This window comes from Patiria miniata, unplaced genomic scaffold, assembly GCF_015706575.1.
Source record: "Patiria miniata isolate m_02_andy unplaced genomic scaffold, ASM1570657v1 HiC_scaffold_5, whole genome shotgun sequence".
Lineage (NCBI taxonomy): Eukaryota > Metazoa > Echinodermata > Asteroidea > Valvatida > Asterinidae > Patiria > Patiria miniata.
Window position 1 is genome coordinate 41,429,385 of NW_024037072.1, and position 15,918 is coordinate 41,445,302.

At 41.0% G+C, this 15,918-nt stretch overlaps 2 protein-coding genes across 7 annotated transcripts; both read left to right on the top strand.

Moving 5' to 3' along the window:
• The first annotated feature begins 1,455 nt into the window (after positions 1-1,455).
• LOC119741849 (UDP-D-xylose:L-fucose alpha-1,3-D-xylosyltransferase MGP4-like) lies at positions 1,456-5,207 on the top strand. Of its 5 annotated transcripts, none has more exons than XM_038217758.1 (4): positions 1,504-1,621; positions 2,711-2,817; positions 3,359-3,452; positions 3,603-5,207. In XM_038217758.1, the coding sequence occupies exons 2-4, from the start codon at positions 2,725-2,727 to the stop codon at positions 4,526-4,528; spliced, it is 1,113 nt and encodes a 370-aa protein (XP_038073686.1). In that variant the 5' UTR covers positions 1,504-1,621; positions 2,711-2,724; the 3' UTR covers positions 4,529-5,207. The 5 variants fall into 5 exon arrangements, with proteins under 5 accessions (XP_038073684.1, XP_038073686.1, XP_038073687.1 ...); XM_038217759.1 differs by lacking the exon at positions 1,504-1,621 and adding an exon at positions 1,632-1,860; XM_038217760.1 differs by lacking the exon at positions 1,504-1,621 and adding an exon at positions 1,870-2,001.
• Positions 5,208-6,382: 1,175 nt separating this feature from the next.
• Positions 6,383-14,958, top strand: LOC119741932. 2 transcript variants are annotated; one of them, XM_038217888.1, is made up of 4 exons: positions 6,383-6,752; positions 11,673-11,759; positions 13,262-13,355; positions 13,510-14,958. In XM_038217888.1, the coding sequence occupies exons 2-4, from the start codon at positions 11,754-11,756 to the stop codon at positions 14,418-14,420; spliced, it is 1,011 nt and encodes a 336-aa protein (XP_038073816.1). In that variant the 5' UTR covers positions 6,383-6,752; positions 11,673-11,753; the 3' UTR covers positions 14,421-14,958. The 2 variants fall into 2 exon arrangements, with proteins under 2 accessions (XP_038073816.1, XP_038073817.1); XM_038217889.1 differs by lacking the exons at positions 6,383-6,752; positions 11,673-11,759 and adding an exon at positions 11,766-11,856.
• Positions 14,959-15,918: the final 960 nt, after the last annotated feature.

Here is a 15,918-nt window from a genome sequence, read left to right on the forward strand (position 1 = left end):
CGTGTATTATGAGCACCAGACTATAGTTAATATGCGATTATTTTTAGCGCATGCATATTAGTGGTTAACGCCCTCCTGGTCAGACATCTATCTATAGGCCTTATGCAATTTCCTGTGCAATCTTTGAACATTTCAAAGATTATTTACTGATTCACTAAACAACTACATTTCTACTTGATGCCATTTCTTCACCCAAAAGAGTGTTTATGAAAATAAATACAAGTAACAATAGAATAAAAACGAACTTTTTGCACCTGATAAGGTATTCATAACATTGTGCAATCCATGAGAGTTTGAATCACGTACTTGTACGAATATTCCTTGCATGTGCCTAAGCCCCTCCTAACAGATGGGCGTCGCGAGGGAGGAGGGAGGAGGACAAGGGGGCGCTCCCCCCTCCCCCCACCTCTGGAAAAGCCAAAAAAAGAGGGGAAAGAAGAAAAAACAAAGAAAGAAAAAGAGGCACGAAGTCATTGCTCTTAATTTTATGGGTTGACGGGGGGGGGGGGGGATGTCCCTACCCACCCTCAAAAATGATAAATCAGGAATATGCTTGAAAAGTAGAGGGATTTCGGGGGAAATGTGCTCCCCCCCCCCCCCCCCCCCGTCTAAAAAAAATCCTGGCGACGTTCTGTTTTCCAATTTCACAACCTCTGGATGGGAGGGGCGACTGATGCAATTAACCCCTGATATCTAAGCCGTAAACATCTTGGACAGAATTTATATTGAAATTATTAATATGCATATTGTCTCATCAATAATTAGTATTTGCATCACTGTCAATTAAAAAAAGGCTTTGCAATTGTCAATTTCAGTTCTTCCTAAACGGTGTTTTGTTCCTGTTGGAGAAAGCAATTTAGAAAGATTCCCATATCTGGCCATCACTTGTCTTGTCTTTCTTAGAGTTTAGGCACTCTCCTGAAGACGGTCAGAGCATACTGACCGGAACGTCGAGTTTATACCTCTGGTTCTTTTCAGAACCATTCTCTTAGTTGAGAAATTATTCGCACATGGTGTCTCCGCAAACCTTTCATTATTAATATCTCCACCATGCAAAGCCTCAAATCTTACTTGTCTTGTCAACCTGTGCACAAACCCTGAAAATTTTAAAGTGTTTTCTCAGTAAAAACTTCAATATTTTCCATGCTAAATTTGACTTTTTAGGACATATTATCACTTTCTGATGGCTGATAGGTCACTGAGGGGAAAAAGTAGTGATGGCCAGATATGGGAATCTTTCCAGGAATTTTTATACAAATCGTGGGTATGGCTCATGCTGTACTAAACACCGAAGCTGCCTCGCCGCGTAGCCACGCCTCCCTCAACAGTTATTTCCTTCTGACAGAACACGACAAAGCCTCATTGTTTACAAGAACAAAACAAGCGAAACTATTTCAGCCGATTAAGTCGGGCGTAGCGATGGCATTATTTTGCGCTGAATGGTGATTATCCCCATAAGGCCCTACTCTTAATCTTTTGACCAATTCCAAAAATGTAGCATATGCAAGATCCTCTCCCTATAGCTGACATATTGGAGCCAACGCTACGTTACAGTTTCTTGACGAGATTCGCTAGATACTTCGCCCATATTTCACTGATTATTAGTGGAATCTCTCATAAGGTAAGATATTTCACATTTAGTAAGAACACTTGACTACTTTAAGATGCCGCCCACCCCTACACACGCCACACAGGACCACCGCGGGAAGGGATGACGTGTAGGCCATCTGAAGCCCCTCGTTCGTCGGTCATGCGTTGCAAAAATTGGGCCTGCAAAAACCTTCTCAATTTACAATTCACGTCAAAATATTAGCGACAACTTTTCATTTCAAGATTATGACACTTCCTTTTAGCTCGAAGGTAGGGGTTTTTGTCATAACATTTCACGACATCTTCCTAGTTTTATTGTAATTTCCAGAGAGAAATTATGCTAGGCCCAGGCCTAATTGGAAACTCGGACACTATGAGAATGCAGTGTTTCCACAAAGATATAGTAACCAGGTAATTATGCATCCAAAGCAAAAATATGCCTACATAGATACAACATACTTATTTCATGGCCAGAAAAAAAGGTGAAGTTTTTATTCGTTTTTTGGAAGGTGGCGCTGTGACTAAAGTTTCAGAGGCAGTCTGGATCCTAGCCCCATAAATGTGGCCTATTTACTGGACTGCCTCCGTAAACGTAGGCCACACATCCACGTGTACAAAAACGTCTCGCACTTTGCCAAATTTTGATTTTCACATTTAGGCTTTGTTTGTAGGATTTTTTTTTGCTTTAGAAGCATACTCACCCTCTTTATAGGCTAGTCAGAAAGTGCTGCCTTTTTCAGACGTCTAATTTTTGTGAAATTTCATGTTGAAATTTTGATACGCAAACGTGTAAAAATGAATCTGGAAATTTCACGAAAAATATACATCTGAAAAAAGGCAGCACTTTCTGATTAGCCTATGAAGAGGGTGAGTATGCTTCTAAAGCAAAAATAAACTATAAACTAAGCCTAAATGTGAAAATCAAAATTTGACAAAGTTCGACATGTTTTTGTACATGGTGGAAGTGTGGCCTTTATTTACGGAGGTAGTCCAGTAAATTGGCCACATTTATGGGGCTAGCGCTATGACTCAAGTTTCAGAGGCAGTCTAGATCCAGACGGCATTTATGAATCTAGCACAAACACTCGGCACTGTATAATGGTCTTTTGTTTCTTTCCAGGAGGAATACTGACCATGCATTCATATAGGCTCCCACACCAATGGCCTAGAAATTCACCTAGAAAAACTGCACAGGCTTTGACCAGTCATTCCAAGAAATCGGAACTGGTAAGGAGGCGGGCCCTGAGTTTCGCAATACATGTAGCTCTAAAAACTAAATGCGTGTAGAGAAGCTTGCATACCTGCTTAAAAATGACAGTAAAGCATATAGAGAGGGGCTATTGTGATAGCACGCATTCCTAAAATCACTGGCCCAAGTTCAAGCTGAATTGAATTCGGCACGACAATGGCGCTGGCACTGCATTTAGAACGGTTCCACTGCCGTTTAGAACGGCGCCACTGCCGTTTAGAACGACGATAGCACGGCAGACCCTGTCGTACCCTAAGGACGGTGCCCTGCCGAACTTAATAGGCCTGTTCTCGCCGAATTCACAAAATGTCAAATTAAATAAGTTCGGCACGCCAGTAAGCACGGCTCGTAGAACAGACCTTATCAGGGAAATTAGAGGGAAACATGATAACGAACGAAAAAAAATTAATACCCACATTTTCTAACATTATGTAAATTTTTCTTTATAAAATTAGTCGTGTAAAGTGGTCCGTTGACAGCTCAAAATAACAGTAAATCCTTCTTTGTTTTAATCTCCAGAATCATCTGTGCAGTTCCATGAGCAAACTTCTGTCACCAAGGTGCTTCTGCCGTGCCGCTCTTGTAGTATTATTTTCGGTTACGTTTGCCAGTGGTAAGTTTATTAAGAAAAGATATAATATAAGTTGTATTTTTATTCACGTTAAATTTCATCAGATTGCAATGGCCTATCACCACTTAACTTGTGCCGATTTCCCTAACCACTTGTTATTACTTTTTTTTGGCATGCATTATTTCCGCATAGTTGGTTTGTGGCTTCATTTCAAGACGCCAATTGATATGCTTCATGGGATGCCGCAAGAAGACTCAAATGAAGAATTGGCCTTAAGATATGAGACTGAGTTTGAGGAGGAAGAGGAGGGTTTGACGCAAGACGACCAGTTGGGTCCCAACTCACTATCAGTTGCACCTTCTTTTGCTGATGAAGTTCGAGCTCTGGCCAAGGCCTTACCCAAGCGGAAGATTGTCCTGACCACAGCCAATACGGGATTCCTAGATTTCACCCAGAACATGCTGTTGAGCATCCAGCGAGTCGGGATCCATCCGGAAGTGGTTGTGATTTGCGAGGATGAGGCCACTTACAAGTTCCTGCTCAAACATCGTTACGGGCTCCACGTTTTGAAACCCCCCAATGCCATTCCAGAGGCGGCAGGGGTGCTCAACTACGGCGTACCTGACTACGTCACACTGGTCAACAACAGGCCCAAGTATACATATGAGTTCATCAAGCAAGGCTTCGAGGTCTTTTTCGTCGATTCGGACACTTTCTGGTTCCGCGACCCATTTCCGTATTTCAAAGGGGACCAGTACGACGTTGCCTTTATGAGGGACTACCGCAAAGTTTTCAATGCTGGGGTAGGGTTCTACAGACCCACCAACCGCACCGAGTACTTCTTGCGACTCTGGTCCTGGGTCCTGGAGACCCAGCCCAAGATCAGACACGACCAGCACGTCATGAACTACATCCTGTCCTCCAAGATTAGCCCCGATATCAAGATCAGATCTCTGAGCTTCCAAGTTTTCCCGACTTGCAAGATTTTATACGACTGGGATCATGAAGTATGCAGAAACGTCACCAAGAAAACTGCACTCTTTCACGCCGCATTTGTACCTGACCATGACAACAAAAGAAAAGTCTTTGATATCTGTAAGATATGGCTACTAAATTGAATCCCCCCCCCCAAAAAAAGCGGGTCCAACAAAATACGGGTGACACAAATTAAACCGCACACGACAAGTGATCATACACTATTGAATTCGGTATTCCCATTGTTTTAAATTAACACCAATAAAATGATAGGAAAGAATTCAATACCTGGACATCACTTGACGCCCTGTGCACGAACCCTATGAGACTGGTCTGAGAAATTCTTTTAGGACATGTTGTCGCTTTCTGATGGGTGATAGGCCACTGCAGGGGAAACTTAGTGATGTCCATGTATGAAATTCTTTCCAAATGTTGTCTTTTTCCCTTTAGTTTGTATGGAATCTAACGCTCTAATAAAAAGAGGTATTAGGTCTAGAGTACTAATGTATATCCATATGTTCCTTTCTGTTGCAAGCAAAAACATGGAAAACAAAAACGGAAAAGTGTGTTTTCCTTTACATACTTTTTGAAATTCATGTACATTAATAATATGCATAATTTATCCAAATTATGTGGATGTAGGTTATAAGTTACACTGAGTATAAACTTTACTTTACATGTTTATATTACAGTTTATTATAATTCATGTCGTTATAAAGTTTATTGTTTTCGTTTCGTTTGTGAAAGGTCTCTCATATAATTTGAACAGAAAGTGATTTGTGATATTTGTTGACCCCAGATAAAGAAACACACTTAAACTTAGTTGGCGGTTTGTGTTTGCATTTGTTAATTTCCATCAGGAGTTTGCATACTATATGGTTAAAGGGAATGTACAACATTTGCTTGTGCTGCAATTTTCAGAAATAAATGGATTTGGAGGATTAGTATAGGAGCCACAAATTTACAGGATGCTATAGACTGTCATTCCCTAACAATCCAGAAAAGTATTACGTGATAATTTGATCATTTCGTTTTTTTGATGTTTGCAAATATATCAAGAGTATCCTTCATAAGATGGATTTTTTTCTAAGAGTATCCTTAGGCCTACCCCTTTGGAACTAGAACAAACGGTTTGTCAGAATTACAGAGTAAATGAAATAAATGAAACGTAGGAAACATTAAGAAATGGTACTGTTTTAGAAATGAGAGGATAACACACATGGGCGACGCCAGGATTTTTCTAGGGGGGTCAAAGCACACTATTTCCCCAAATCCTTGTACTTTCTCTGGCATATTCTCAATGTATCAATTTTTCGAGGGTGGGCGGGGGGGGGGGGGTATTTGCCCACTGCACCCCCATTGACACCCTTGTGGACGTCCATGTCGTTAAATGTGCACAGCAATATGACTTCGCCCCTCGTCTTATTTTGTTCCCTCTGTTTTTTGGGGAGGCTTTTCCGGGAGGGAGGTGCCCCGTCTCCCCTCCCTTGCGACGCCCATGATAACACAGGATTGACTCTCCAACTAGGGAAACTCACATATTGGCAAACATCATTTTAATGGTGACAAATTATTTGTTTCATCCCCATGAGTGAAAAACAAAACAAATTATGATAGCCTTTTCTGGTGAGTAGCTTAATATGTATTTTTAAAGAAGGTATACCATTATACACGTTAATCTCATGGTCTTCTAACGAGGGGATAGTTGCATGGTGCCCACATCGTAATTTCCATATCCGACACCAGATTTTCCTAAATTTGACAGGAATGCTGGTTGGATATAATCTACGATATGGCATCATTTGATTGCGCTGTATTTAACCAATGAGGGCGCCTTACTGCATTTTCGCCAATTTTTGGTCAAAGACCGTTTTTCAAGTTGGCATAATATCTTCATTTTTCATATTTACAGTAAAAGGAGAAAACTAAGCGGCTATTATGGCGGCCATATTTGATTCTTAGGCACGCATGGGTGTATACCCTCGCTGTAACGTAAAGGGGAAAAACGCGTCCGGGCCCATAGACGAGAATACAAAATGATCACTGAAGCAGAACTAGATTCTAAAGGAAGACGCAACTTTCATGTCTACGGTTCCGAATTCCAACAGTTGACTGCGATTGTTAGCATGGTGAATACATTCGCCAGGTGAACGTGTGGTCGCGGATCGCGGAGTAAACAAGCTGCGTTTCCAATCACTTGTTTGGCTTCTCGCATTGACCGGAGGTCATGCAAAGTTTCGTCCGCCTATAGATCTTTCTATTTACGATCGAACGATCATACCCACGTTGAGGAATATAGTTTCTTGACGAGATTCGCTAGATACTTCGATCACAGTGTACTGATTATAAGCGGAATCTCTCAATAAGGTAAGATATTTGTTTAGTAAAAACACCTCCCACACATACAACGGCGATCGTGTACAAACTGTTAAGTATCGATCAAATAGGCCCTAGAGTCAAGGGTGTTTTTTGTCATTTAAAGAAGACCTTTTCGATCTACAGCAGACTTTTCTCAATCATAACGACATTTTTTGTGTAATTTTGAACAGTTTCTTGGGGTAGAAATTACGATTTTCCAAAGCGGTTTTGGATGGTGCCGTGCGATTCAGCGCGGTGCGCGTTCACGGTGCTTCGCGGTGATCGCCATCTTTATGTTCGTGTTGCGTTTCGTCGTCATCATCGTCAGTTTTACCCCTTAAATTTCCCTTAACAATTCACAGCCAAAAACAAAAATGATATATATGCATGGTCTTCATGTCGCAAACTACACGTAGTTTGGTAAGTCAAATATTGTTCTCTTATACAGGGAACCGTGCCCTCGTGCATGGTTGCAGACCAGTAAATACATTTCCATAGACCCCAATGATAAATGCCCCAACTTCAGAAATTCAGGAAAAATACTCGCAACTCTCCAAGGTGTTCAAGACGCACTTCAAATTAAAGGTTATTTCATTGTCTTTCATTTTCTTTTCAACTTTTTGGGGGTAATCTGATTACTCTTGGGAGAAATTCCCATCCGAAGATGATCACCCCTTAAAATAGTCCTAAAGCCCGTCGCCATGTTGAAAAACGGTGTATACACTCCATTGCAAAATAGAGCGCTTTTAGGGGTGCATACCTGCAAATAAACTCCCATAGACACTAGTGCTAAATGCCCATACTTCAAAATTCTTTTAAAAATACTCAAAACTCTCACAGGTATTCAAGCTGCACAGAAAAATGATGATCAATGTGTCATCTTTCATTTTCTTTTCAATTTATGGTGGGTTGACCATTGACTTTTCGAGATATTTTCACGCAAAGAAGACGACCCCTATTTTCCCCAAAGCGGAAAAGTAGCCATCTTGAAAAACGATCCCTCCACAACATGGCAAAATAGCGCCACTTTCGAGCCCAATAGCATCCAAAATGCTCAGAATTGGAAGCCCCAAGTCCGGGCCAGAGGTTCACTACCATATCTCTTCAATTCCCCAATTTTACGGCGCTCAGAACTCTCTAATATAGAATATTTTGAGGGTATAACTTTTATTCATGAGCTTGGCGGATCGATTTACCGGTATGCACCCTTAGGGCCCCCGATTTCATCCAAATTTCACAGAAATACAAGCTCACGGTCCCGTGCACGGCTTCTACCCTCATTTTATTTTTACAAAGTTCATGGCCCACAATGCATACAAATCGTCATCTGGCCGGCGTAGGCAATTTCGGACCGATTTACTGGTCTGCAACCTTATACATGTACACTACACGATCAAACGTACAAACGCCACTCACAGAAATCACAAGGCCATTTTTAGGGCATCTGGGAACTGGAATACCGGTGCCGTACAATGTAAGCCATATATATTCTGAAATTCTCTTCTTTAAAATTATGACCGCTCAAAAAAAAATGGGACTTAAAAAACGTTAGCAATTTTCGTTTAACAAATTCACTTCAACATATTCAACTTATAGCTTTTCATTTCAAAATTGTGACTTTTGTTTTTTTTGGCATGAAGGCTGGGTCTCCATGCATGTTATGATCAACTCAGCCCTACCAACTCGCTCCCTGACCAACTAGCCCCTATGGCGTATGGCTTTGCTTGAAACTTTCCCTTAGAAATTATTGAAGTTATCATTTTTTTTCTGTGAGAACGTTAGGTAACTCGGTCGCTAAGGTGTCTTTGAAACACGTCGTTAGAAAGAGATGCTTAATCGTACTAATTTAAGCACTTTAATTGATTTACTGTTTTCATTGGCTACTTACCTTTTTAACGTCATTGAATAACTTTTTTTTTTTAAAGTATTAGAACCCTTAAGAATAGCAGTTCAAATAACTGAAAGGGATATCCTGTTGAAATAAAACTAGTACATGGGATATGTTTTTCGGTTCAGTTTTACGCCGTAAGGCCGTTTATACGGATGGGTAAACTGAAGCGTTGGGTTTGCTTTTGAGTTCAACTTTTTGGGAGTTTTGAGGAGCCAATACATGTACATGTATTTATCATTCGTTTGCATAGAGAAGACTAGCCCGAAACTTTGGGGCTCTAAATGCAGTTTATGAGAGTCCCAAAACATAAGGTATTGAAAGCATGCAATATAAAAATCGTAGACTGGCTCATGAAGTACAGTGCATCAGTAACCTACTTCTACACATTCTGTCCAGTCATGCCACCAGATACTGAATGGTCGATCATTTGACAACATTTGACATGCATTCAGTCTAGTCTTTATAGCTTCAAATTAAAATCACCTGGCTTCACTCTCAGTTGCAAAATGTTAAGTCTCCTTTAAAAATTGAATTGAATGAGTACATGCATAGAATGAAAACATTAATCGGACATACATAACACAAAAATAGCTTTGCAAAACTCCCAATAGGGGTAAAAGTATGTTCGTTAAAATTATAACCAAACGAATTGTCGTCATAAGGAAAAGTATTCCCTTCGAAACACGGAAGGTGTATCTTTTAATAACACCATGCAAGTCGCACAGCGTCTGATTACTAATAGGCCTAGTTGAAAGAACACACAAACTTCATGAAGGCCTTTTAACATTTCCCCCATCACTGGTGGCAGACTTTAAATGAAATTATCATCCAGGGGGTCAGCAAGGGCGGATCCAGAACACAATTTTTTTGGGGGGGGGGGCCAAAAAAAAATTTGGTCCCCCAAAACAGTTGGTCTAAAAAATTACGGCGTGGGGTTCGGGGCCCGCTTAAGGGCCCCGAAAAAAAATTTGGATTCTAGATGCTCTGTGGTGCGATCTGAGGCAATTTCTGACCACTTTAACCAATTTATTTTGAGGAAAAGATGGTGGTGTACTCATTGCCTGCCTTTATTGCGATGTCACATTAAAAAAAAAAATTGGTTTCGCTTTTTTTTGGGGGGGGGGGGCCATGGCCCCCTTTGGCCCCCCCTGGATCCGCCCTTGGGGGTCAGTAGGTCAGGGGGCGAGTTGACCAGATATCCGCAGACTGATTTGGAGAGAAATTAATACATGTAGACTGGAAATGAATGACCATGGATATTTATATTTACTCCATGGGCCTTATTCACGCGTTGGCCATTTTTGTCAGTTCCCTGATTGTATTTCATTAATTGTTAACTGTTGAATGGGATGGCGCCAGACTACTTATGCAGGTACATCATGGAGGAATAAGAACACATGCAGCCTTATTTTACTGTAATTTTTTTTTTTTTTTAAATATGGCTTTAAACATATTAGGGAATGTTTAATTACAAATTTTAAATTATTCATTGAAGCAGACTGGAATTTATTATAAATTAAGTTGCTTTCATTTCTCTTCGCATGGAGTTCCAAACTTTAAGATTTTACCTAACTTTCAATTCAATATGGCCGACTGGTGAATAAGGCCCATGGTCTGACCATGAAGGAATAAGAACACATGGTCTGACGTGCCCGTTCAACGTAACGAAAAATGGTGCACGCTATTGTGCAAAGTAACTGCCCGTGACGGATTACGTAATGCTCTGCGCGATTCCTTTTTGGAAGGCATCCTTACTAAAGCCATATGATCCGAGTGACCTCGAGCGATATTTTATTCATGACACTTTGTGTTACAAAAGGTACCCAACACGAACTGAGTCATCCCTGATAATCGATACGTACCCCCAGGCACACACACCCTCGCAAGTGTGTATTTGCCTGCAATGGGGGACCCCCTATTGTCCCTCTTTTGTTTGTATTGAAATTTTTAGGAAGATCCCCCATATGTTTAATTTGTACACGATCGTCAGTCGTGGACCTTCGGGAATTGGGAACCCTATCCACTGTTGTTCAACGTCCCAAAACTCACACACACAGAAGTGTGTATTTGTCTGCAATCGGGGACCCCCCATTGTCCCTCTTACATGTATACTTTAACTTTTTAGGAAGACCTCCCGAATGTTTTGTACACGATCGTAGATTGGGGACCTTCGGGAATTGGGGACCCTATTGTCCTCTACTGTTCAACGTACCTTATTGAATGCAGAAACAAACTCACACACCCACATTAGCGCCCATTGCCTAAACCAATGGTTCCTAACCTCGTTCCCATGTTGTCGAGCGGTACGCTCTCACCACTACCTGTTCTCTCACTTACTATTGGAAACGAGGTCGAAACTAAAGTAAGCCCTGGGGACGAGTTTGCAATGGTTTCCAGTACTACTCCGTGTGCAGTGCTAGTGTCACGTGGTTTAGTTGAAATGACGCCCGTTTACGGACCGGGTACGTTTAAATCAACAGCACAAGGCGATATACACGTATAAAGCAATGCGTCTACAACGGTCGCCATGCTTTTTTTATTTGCCCCTTTCCTATTGGACAAGAGGCTTCAGAAAAAAGACGAATATGATAGCGTGCTCCGATTGGTCTATGCACAATATAATTTCATAATCTGGCTGTGAAAATAAACCATCTAAAATCATGATTAGGATGTATGCTTACCCGGTGAACATTGTGAACAAATCTGCGCATGTCCAGAGAAATAATTTGAATGTTATTTCCAGAGAAACATTATTTTAGTCCCGAGAAATTAGACCTATGGAAAATGCCCAGTTCAGTGCTCCCAAGGAAACAGTAAACAGGTTAAATTACACACGTCATGCAACCAGAAATATACACTTACCAAACTTTTGATTTTCACGCCCCCCCCCCCCCCCAAAAAGAATCATGCTTTTTCGGCAGGTATGGTGCCAGAGTTTTAGAGTTGCCATCCCCAAGAGCATAGTAGCACTCACCACAGTCGACACTATATAATGGTCTGGCAAAGATCATAAAGATATTCTTTTTATTTCTTTCCAGGAGGAATACTGACCATACAGTCATACAGGCTCCCACACCAGAGGCGCGGAACTACGGGAGCTTTTTCCAGTCAGTTTCAAGATGACGGTGAGGATCAAGTCTGTTCTAAACGCCATGTCACTGTCGTACCCTAGCCTACTCAACCGAATACAGTCGACTCTCGGCCGGACCTAGCCGCAAAAATGTTTGTTATACATGTACATGTTTCAGAATTGTGTTTTAAGAAGAACATCAGTCCCATTCATTGTGCACAAAAAATGCACAATCGGGACTTCAAGGCTTTAGGTTTGTTATAACCAGAATGTGTATTAACAGTATTTGTACTCAGAGGAGAGTCGAGTGTAGCCCTAATGGCGTTGTTTACATAATGCGCTTTCCTATGAGAGCGAAGTCGGGACGCCAGACGAAGTACGGACCGTCTACCACATATAGGGTAGCAGACCAGTAAATAAACTTCCATAGACCCCAATGGTAAATGCTCCCACTTCAAAAATTCGGGAAAAATACTCACAACTCTCCAAGGTGTTCGAGACACTCATCAAATTAAAGCTTATTTCATCATCTTTCATTTTCTGTTTTCTTTTCATTTTCGGGGGTCAACTGATGACTTCTAGGAGAAATTTCCGTCTGAAGATGATCACCCCTGAAAATAGTCCTGAAGCCCATCGCCATTTTGAAAAACGATGCCTACACTCCATTGCAAAATAGAGCGCTTTTAGGGTCCAAATTACATCAAAATTACACAGAACTGCAAGCTCCCAGTCCTGTGCACGGCTTCCACCCATTTTTTTTTACAAACCCTCAAGTTCATGGCCCACAGCATGCTCAAATACTGAAGATTTTGAGGGCATGCAAATCTTGATTTGGCCGGCGTAGGCAATTTCGGACCGATTTACTGGTCTGCACCCATAGGAAAGCGCCCATGTAAACAAAGCGTGACGTCATTAGGTCTCAGGCCTATTAAGCTAGTTGGCAAGAGCTCGTCTGTTACTAAAATAAGAAGTGTATTACTAAAAATTTAATATGCCGTGTATAATAGGCCAAAAAAAAAGTCTCCGGTTTCTGGTATGGAGCTTGCCCAAAAAGTGGTGCGGCGACGCGGCTTTTTTTTTTTTTTTACCTGATTTTTTTTGCTTCAAATGTCGGCTGATGACTGCAAATGGTGCCCGACTAATCTTAGTGCAAATATATGGGAGTCCAGAGAGGCCACATAAAGCTTATTCTCGACCATAACCCAATCTAAAAACACGTTAAAATTGTGCAGCAGCAGGATTCCAGTCAAACCAGTGAGTTTGGCGGTTTTGAGACATCATCTTTCATTTAATAAAATACCTTTTTCATTGTGCCGACGCGCATGGCTACGGCGACGCGCGCGCATACCAGAAACCAGAGACTTTTTTGGCCTAATAACTTAAGTCACAAGCACATTAAACAATGCGTCGCCCGAGCTGTTTAGATTGTAACACGTGTTTACATTTGTTATACCTATGTCCATGTACTTTGAAATGTCAGGGGTAAGCATTCCTCTGTGAAATATTGGTCGGTTGACAGCTCAAAATAACAGTTATTCATTTATTTTTAATCTCAAGAATCATCTCTGCTGTTCCATGAGCAAACTTCTGTCAGCAAGGTGCCTCTGCCGTACCGCTCTTGTAGTGTTATTTTCGGTTACGTTTGCTAGTGGTAAGTTTATTTAAAAAAAAAAATACCTGTAAATAAGTTGCCGTCTTTTGTATTATGTTGGAATTCCATCCAAATGCAATTTTACCGCTTATGTCGATTCCCTATGACAAATAGTAATTTGTGTGTTTTTTTGGCATGCATTTTTTTGGTACAGTTGGTTTATGGATGCATTCCAAGACCCTACTTGATGTGACTCGCGGGGTGCCGCCAGAAAGTTTAAATGAAACATCGTTCTTAAGACATGAGGCCGAGTTCGAGAAGCAAGACCACCTGTTGACTGTCAAACCGTCATCACGTGCATCTTCCTTTGCTGACGAAGTCCGAGCTCTGGCCAAGGCCTTACCAGAGCGGAAGATTGTCCTGACCACAACCAATTCGGGATTCCTAGATTTCACCCAGAACATGCTGTTGAGCATCCAGCGAGTCGGGATCCATCCGGAAGTGGTTGTGATTTGCGAGGATACGACAACTTACAAGACCCTGCGGCTCAATGATTCTTACGGAGTCCACGTTTTGAAACCCCCCAATGCCATTCCTGAGGCGGGAGAAGCGCTCAGCTTTGGCGTACATGACTACGTCACATTTATCAACAACAGGCCCAAGTATACACATGAGTTCATCAAGCAAGGCTTCGAGGTCTTTTTCATCGATTCAGACACTTTCTGGTTCAACGACCCGTTTCCGTATTTCAAAGGGGACCAGTACGACGTTGCCTTCATGAGGGATTACCGCAGAGTTTTCAATGCTGGGGTAGGGTTCTACCGACCCACCAACCGCACCGAGTACTTCTTGCGATTCTGGATCTGGATCCTGGAGACCCAGCCCAAGCACAGACAAGACCAGCACGTCTTGAACTACCTCCTCTCCTCCAAGCTTAACGCCGGCATCAAGGTCAGATCTCTGAGCTTCCAAGTTTTCCCGACTGGCAAGATTTTATACGACTGGGATCATGAAGTATGCAGAAACGTCACCAAGAAAACGACATTCTTTCACGCTGCATTTATACCCAACCATGACAACAAAAAGAAAGTCTTTGACATCTGTAAGATATGGCTACTGAATTGAATCACACCCCCCAAAAGGGGGGTCTAACAAAATACGGGTGACACAAATTAAATCGCACACGACAAGTGATCATACACTATTGAATTCGGTATTCCTATTGTTTTAAATTAACACTAATAAAAAGATAGGAAAGAATTCCATAACTTGACACCCTTGCACGAACCCTATGAGACTGGTCTGAAAAATACTTTTAGGACATGTTATCGCTTTCTGATGGGTGATAGGTCACTGCAGGGGAAACTTAGTGATGTCCATGTATGGAATTCTTTCCAAAAGTTGTATTTTTTCCTTTAGTTTGTATGGAATCTAACGCTCCAATAAAAAAAAGAGGTATTAGGTCTAGAGTACTAAATATATCCCTATGTTCCTTTCTGTTTCAAGCAAAAACACGGAAAACAAAAACGGAAAAGTGTGTTTTCCTTTACATACTTTTTGAAATTTATGTACATTAATGTTATGCATAATTTATCCAAATTATGTGGATGAAGGTTATAAGTTACACTGAGTATAAACTTTACTTTACATGTTTATATTACAGTTTATTGGCTTTTTCGCAATTTTGCGAAAAAGCCTTTCTTTTTGTTCTGATTTTTTTTTTTTTTTTGGCTTTTTCGCAATTTTGCGAAAAAGCCTTTCTTTTTGTTCTGATTTTTTTTTTTTTTTTTTGGCTTTTTCGCAATTTTGCGAAAAAGCCTTTCTTTTTGTTCTGATTTTTTTTTTTTTTTTTTTTATTTCTTTTTGTCGCCAAAATCCCATAGACTTTGTACACGTTTTTTCTACACGCCACTTTTGGCATTAATCTTTGTCAGACATCATTCAAAGTTAGCAGAAGCATAGTCCCTATAGCAAAGATGTGCCCCGAAGATTGACGTCATGGTGACGTCATCGACTAATTTATTATAGATTTTTGAATATTTAATTTTTCCTATAGACTTTGTACACGGAAAATAAAAAAAAATTGTCGATTTTCAAAGGGCATTTTTGACTCTTTGCCAGTAATTCATTTACACCAATCTTTGTCCAAGCAAAGACCCTAATTCAAACAACATTGTGTAATGATGACGTCATGATGACGTCATCCGGTGTTTATTTATGGGCAATTAAATTGTGACACTTTTAATATTTAAAAATGCATAAGAAATCAACAGTACGCGTCCGCAGCATTCTTTTGCTGGCAAGTGGTAGAATAGGTTGAGGTCTTTATTTCATTCAGTGTGCGTGCAATCACGCGACCCTTGCTTCCGGTCGAAAAAGGCCAAAACCGGAAGTGGCTTATTATTTGAAAGTGGTAATAGATATGAACTTGCTTTCAACGGTGTTAGTGTCTTGGCCGATAGTATTCTTCAAATCATCTACCGATGACGTCACGCAATCTTCGAGCGCCCTCTAGCGACAGGTTGCACATTTTCAAAAATGTATTTGGAATAGATGTCTGTGGCGAAGTTTGTCAGAATCGCCTAAATATTGGTGTATATGACGACCTTGACCCACTTAAGAC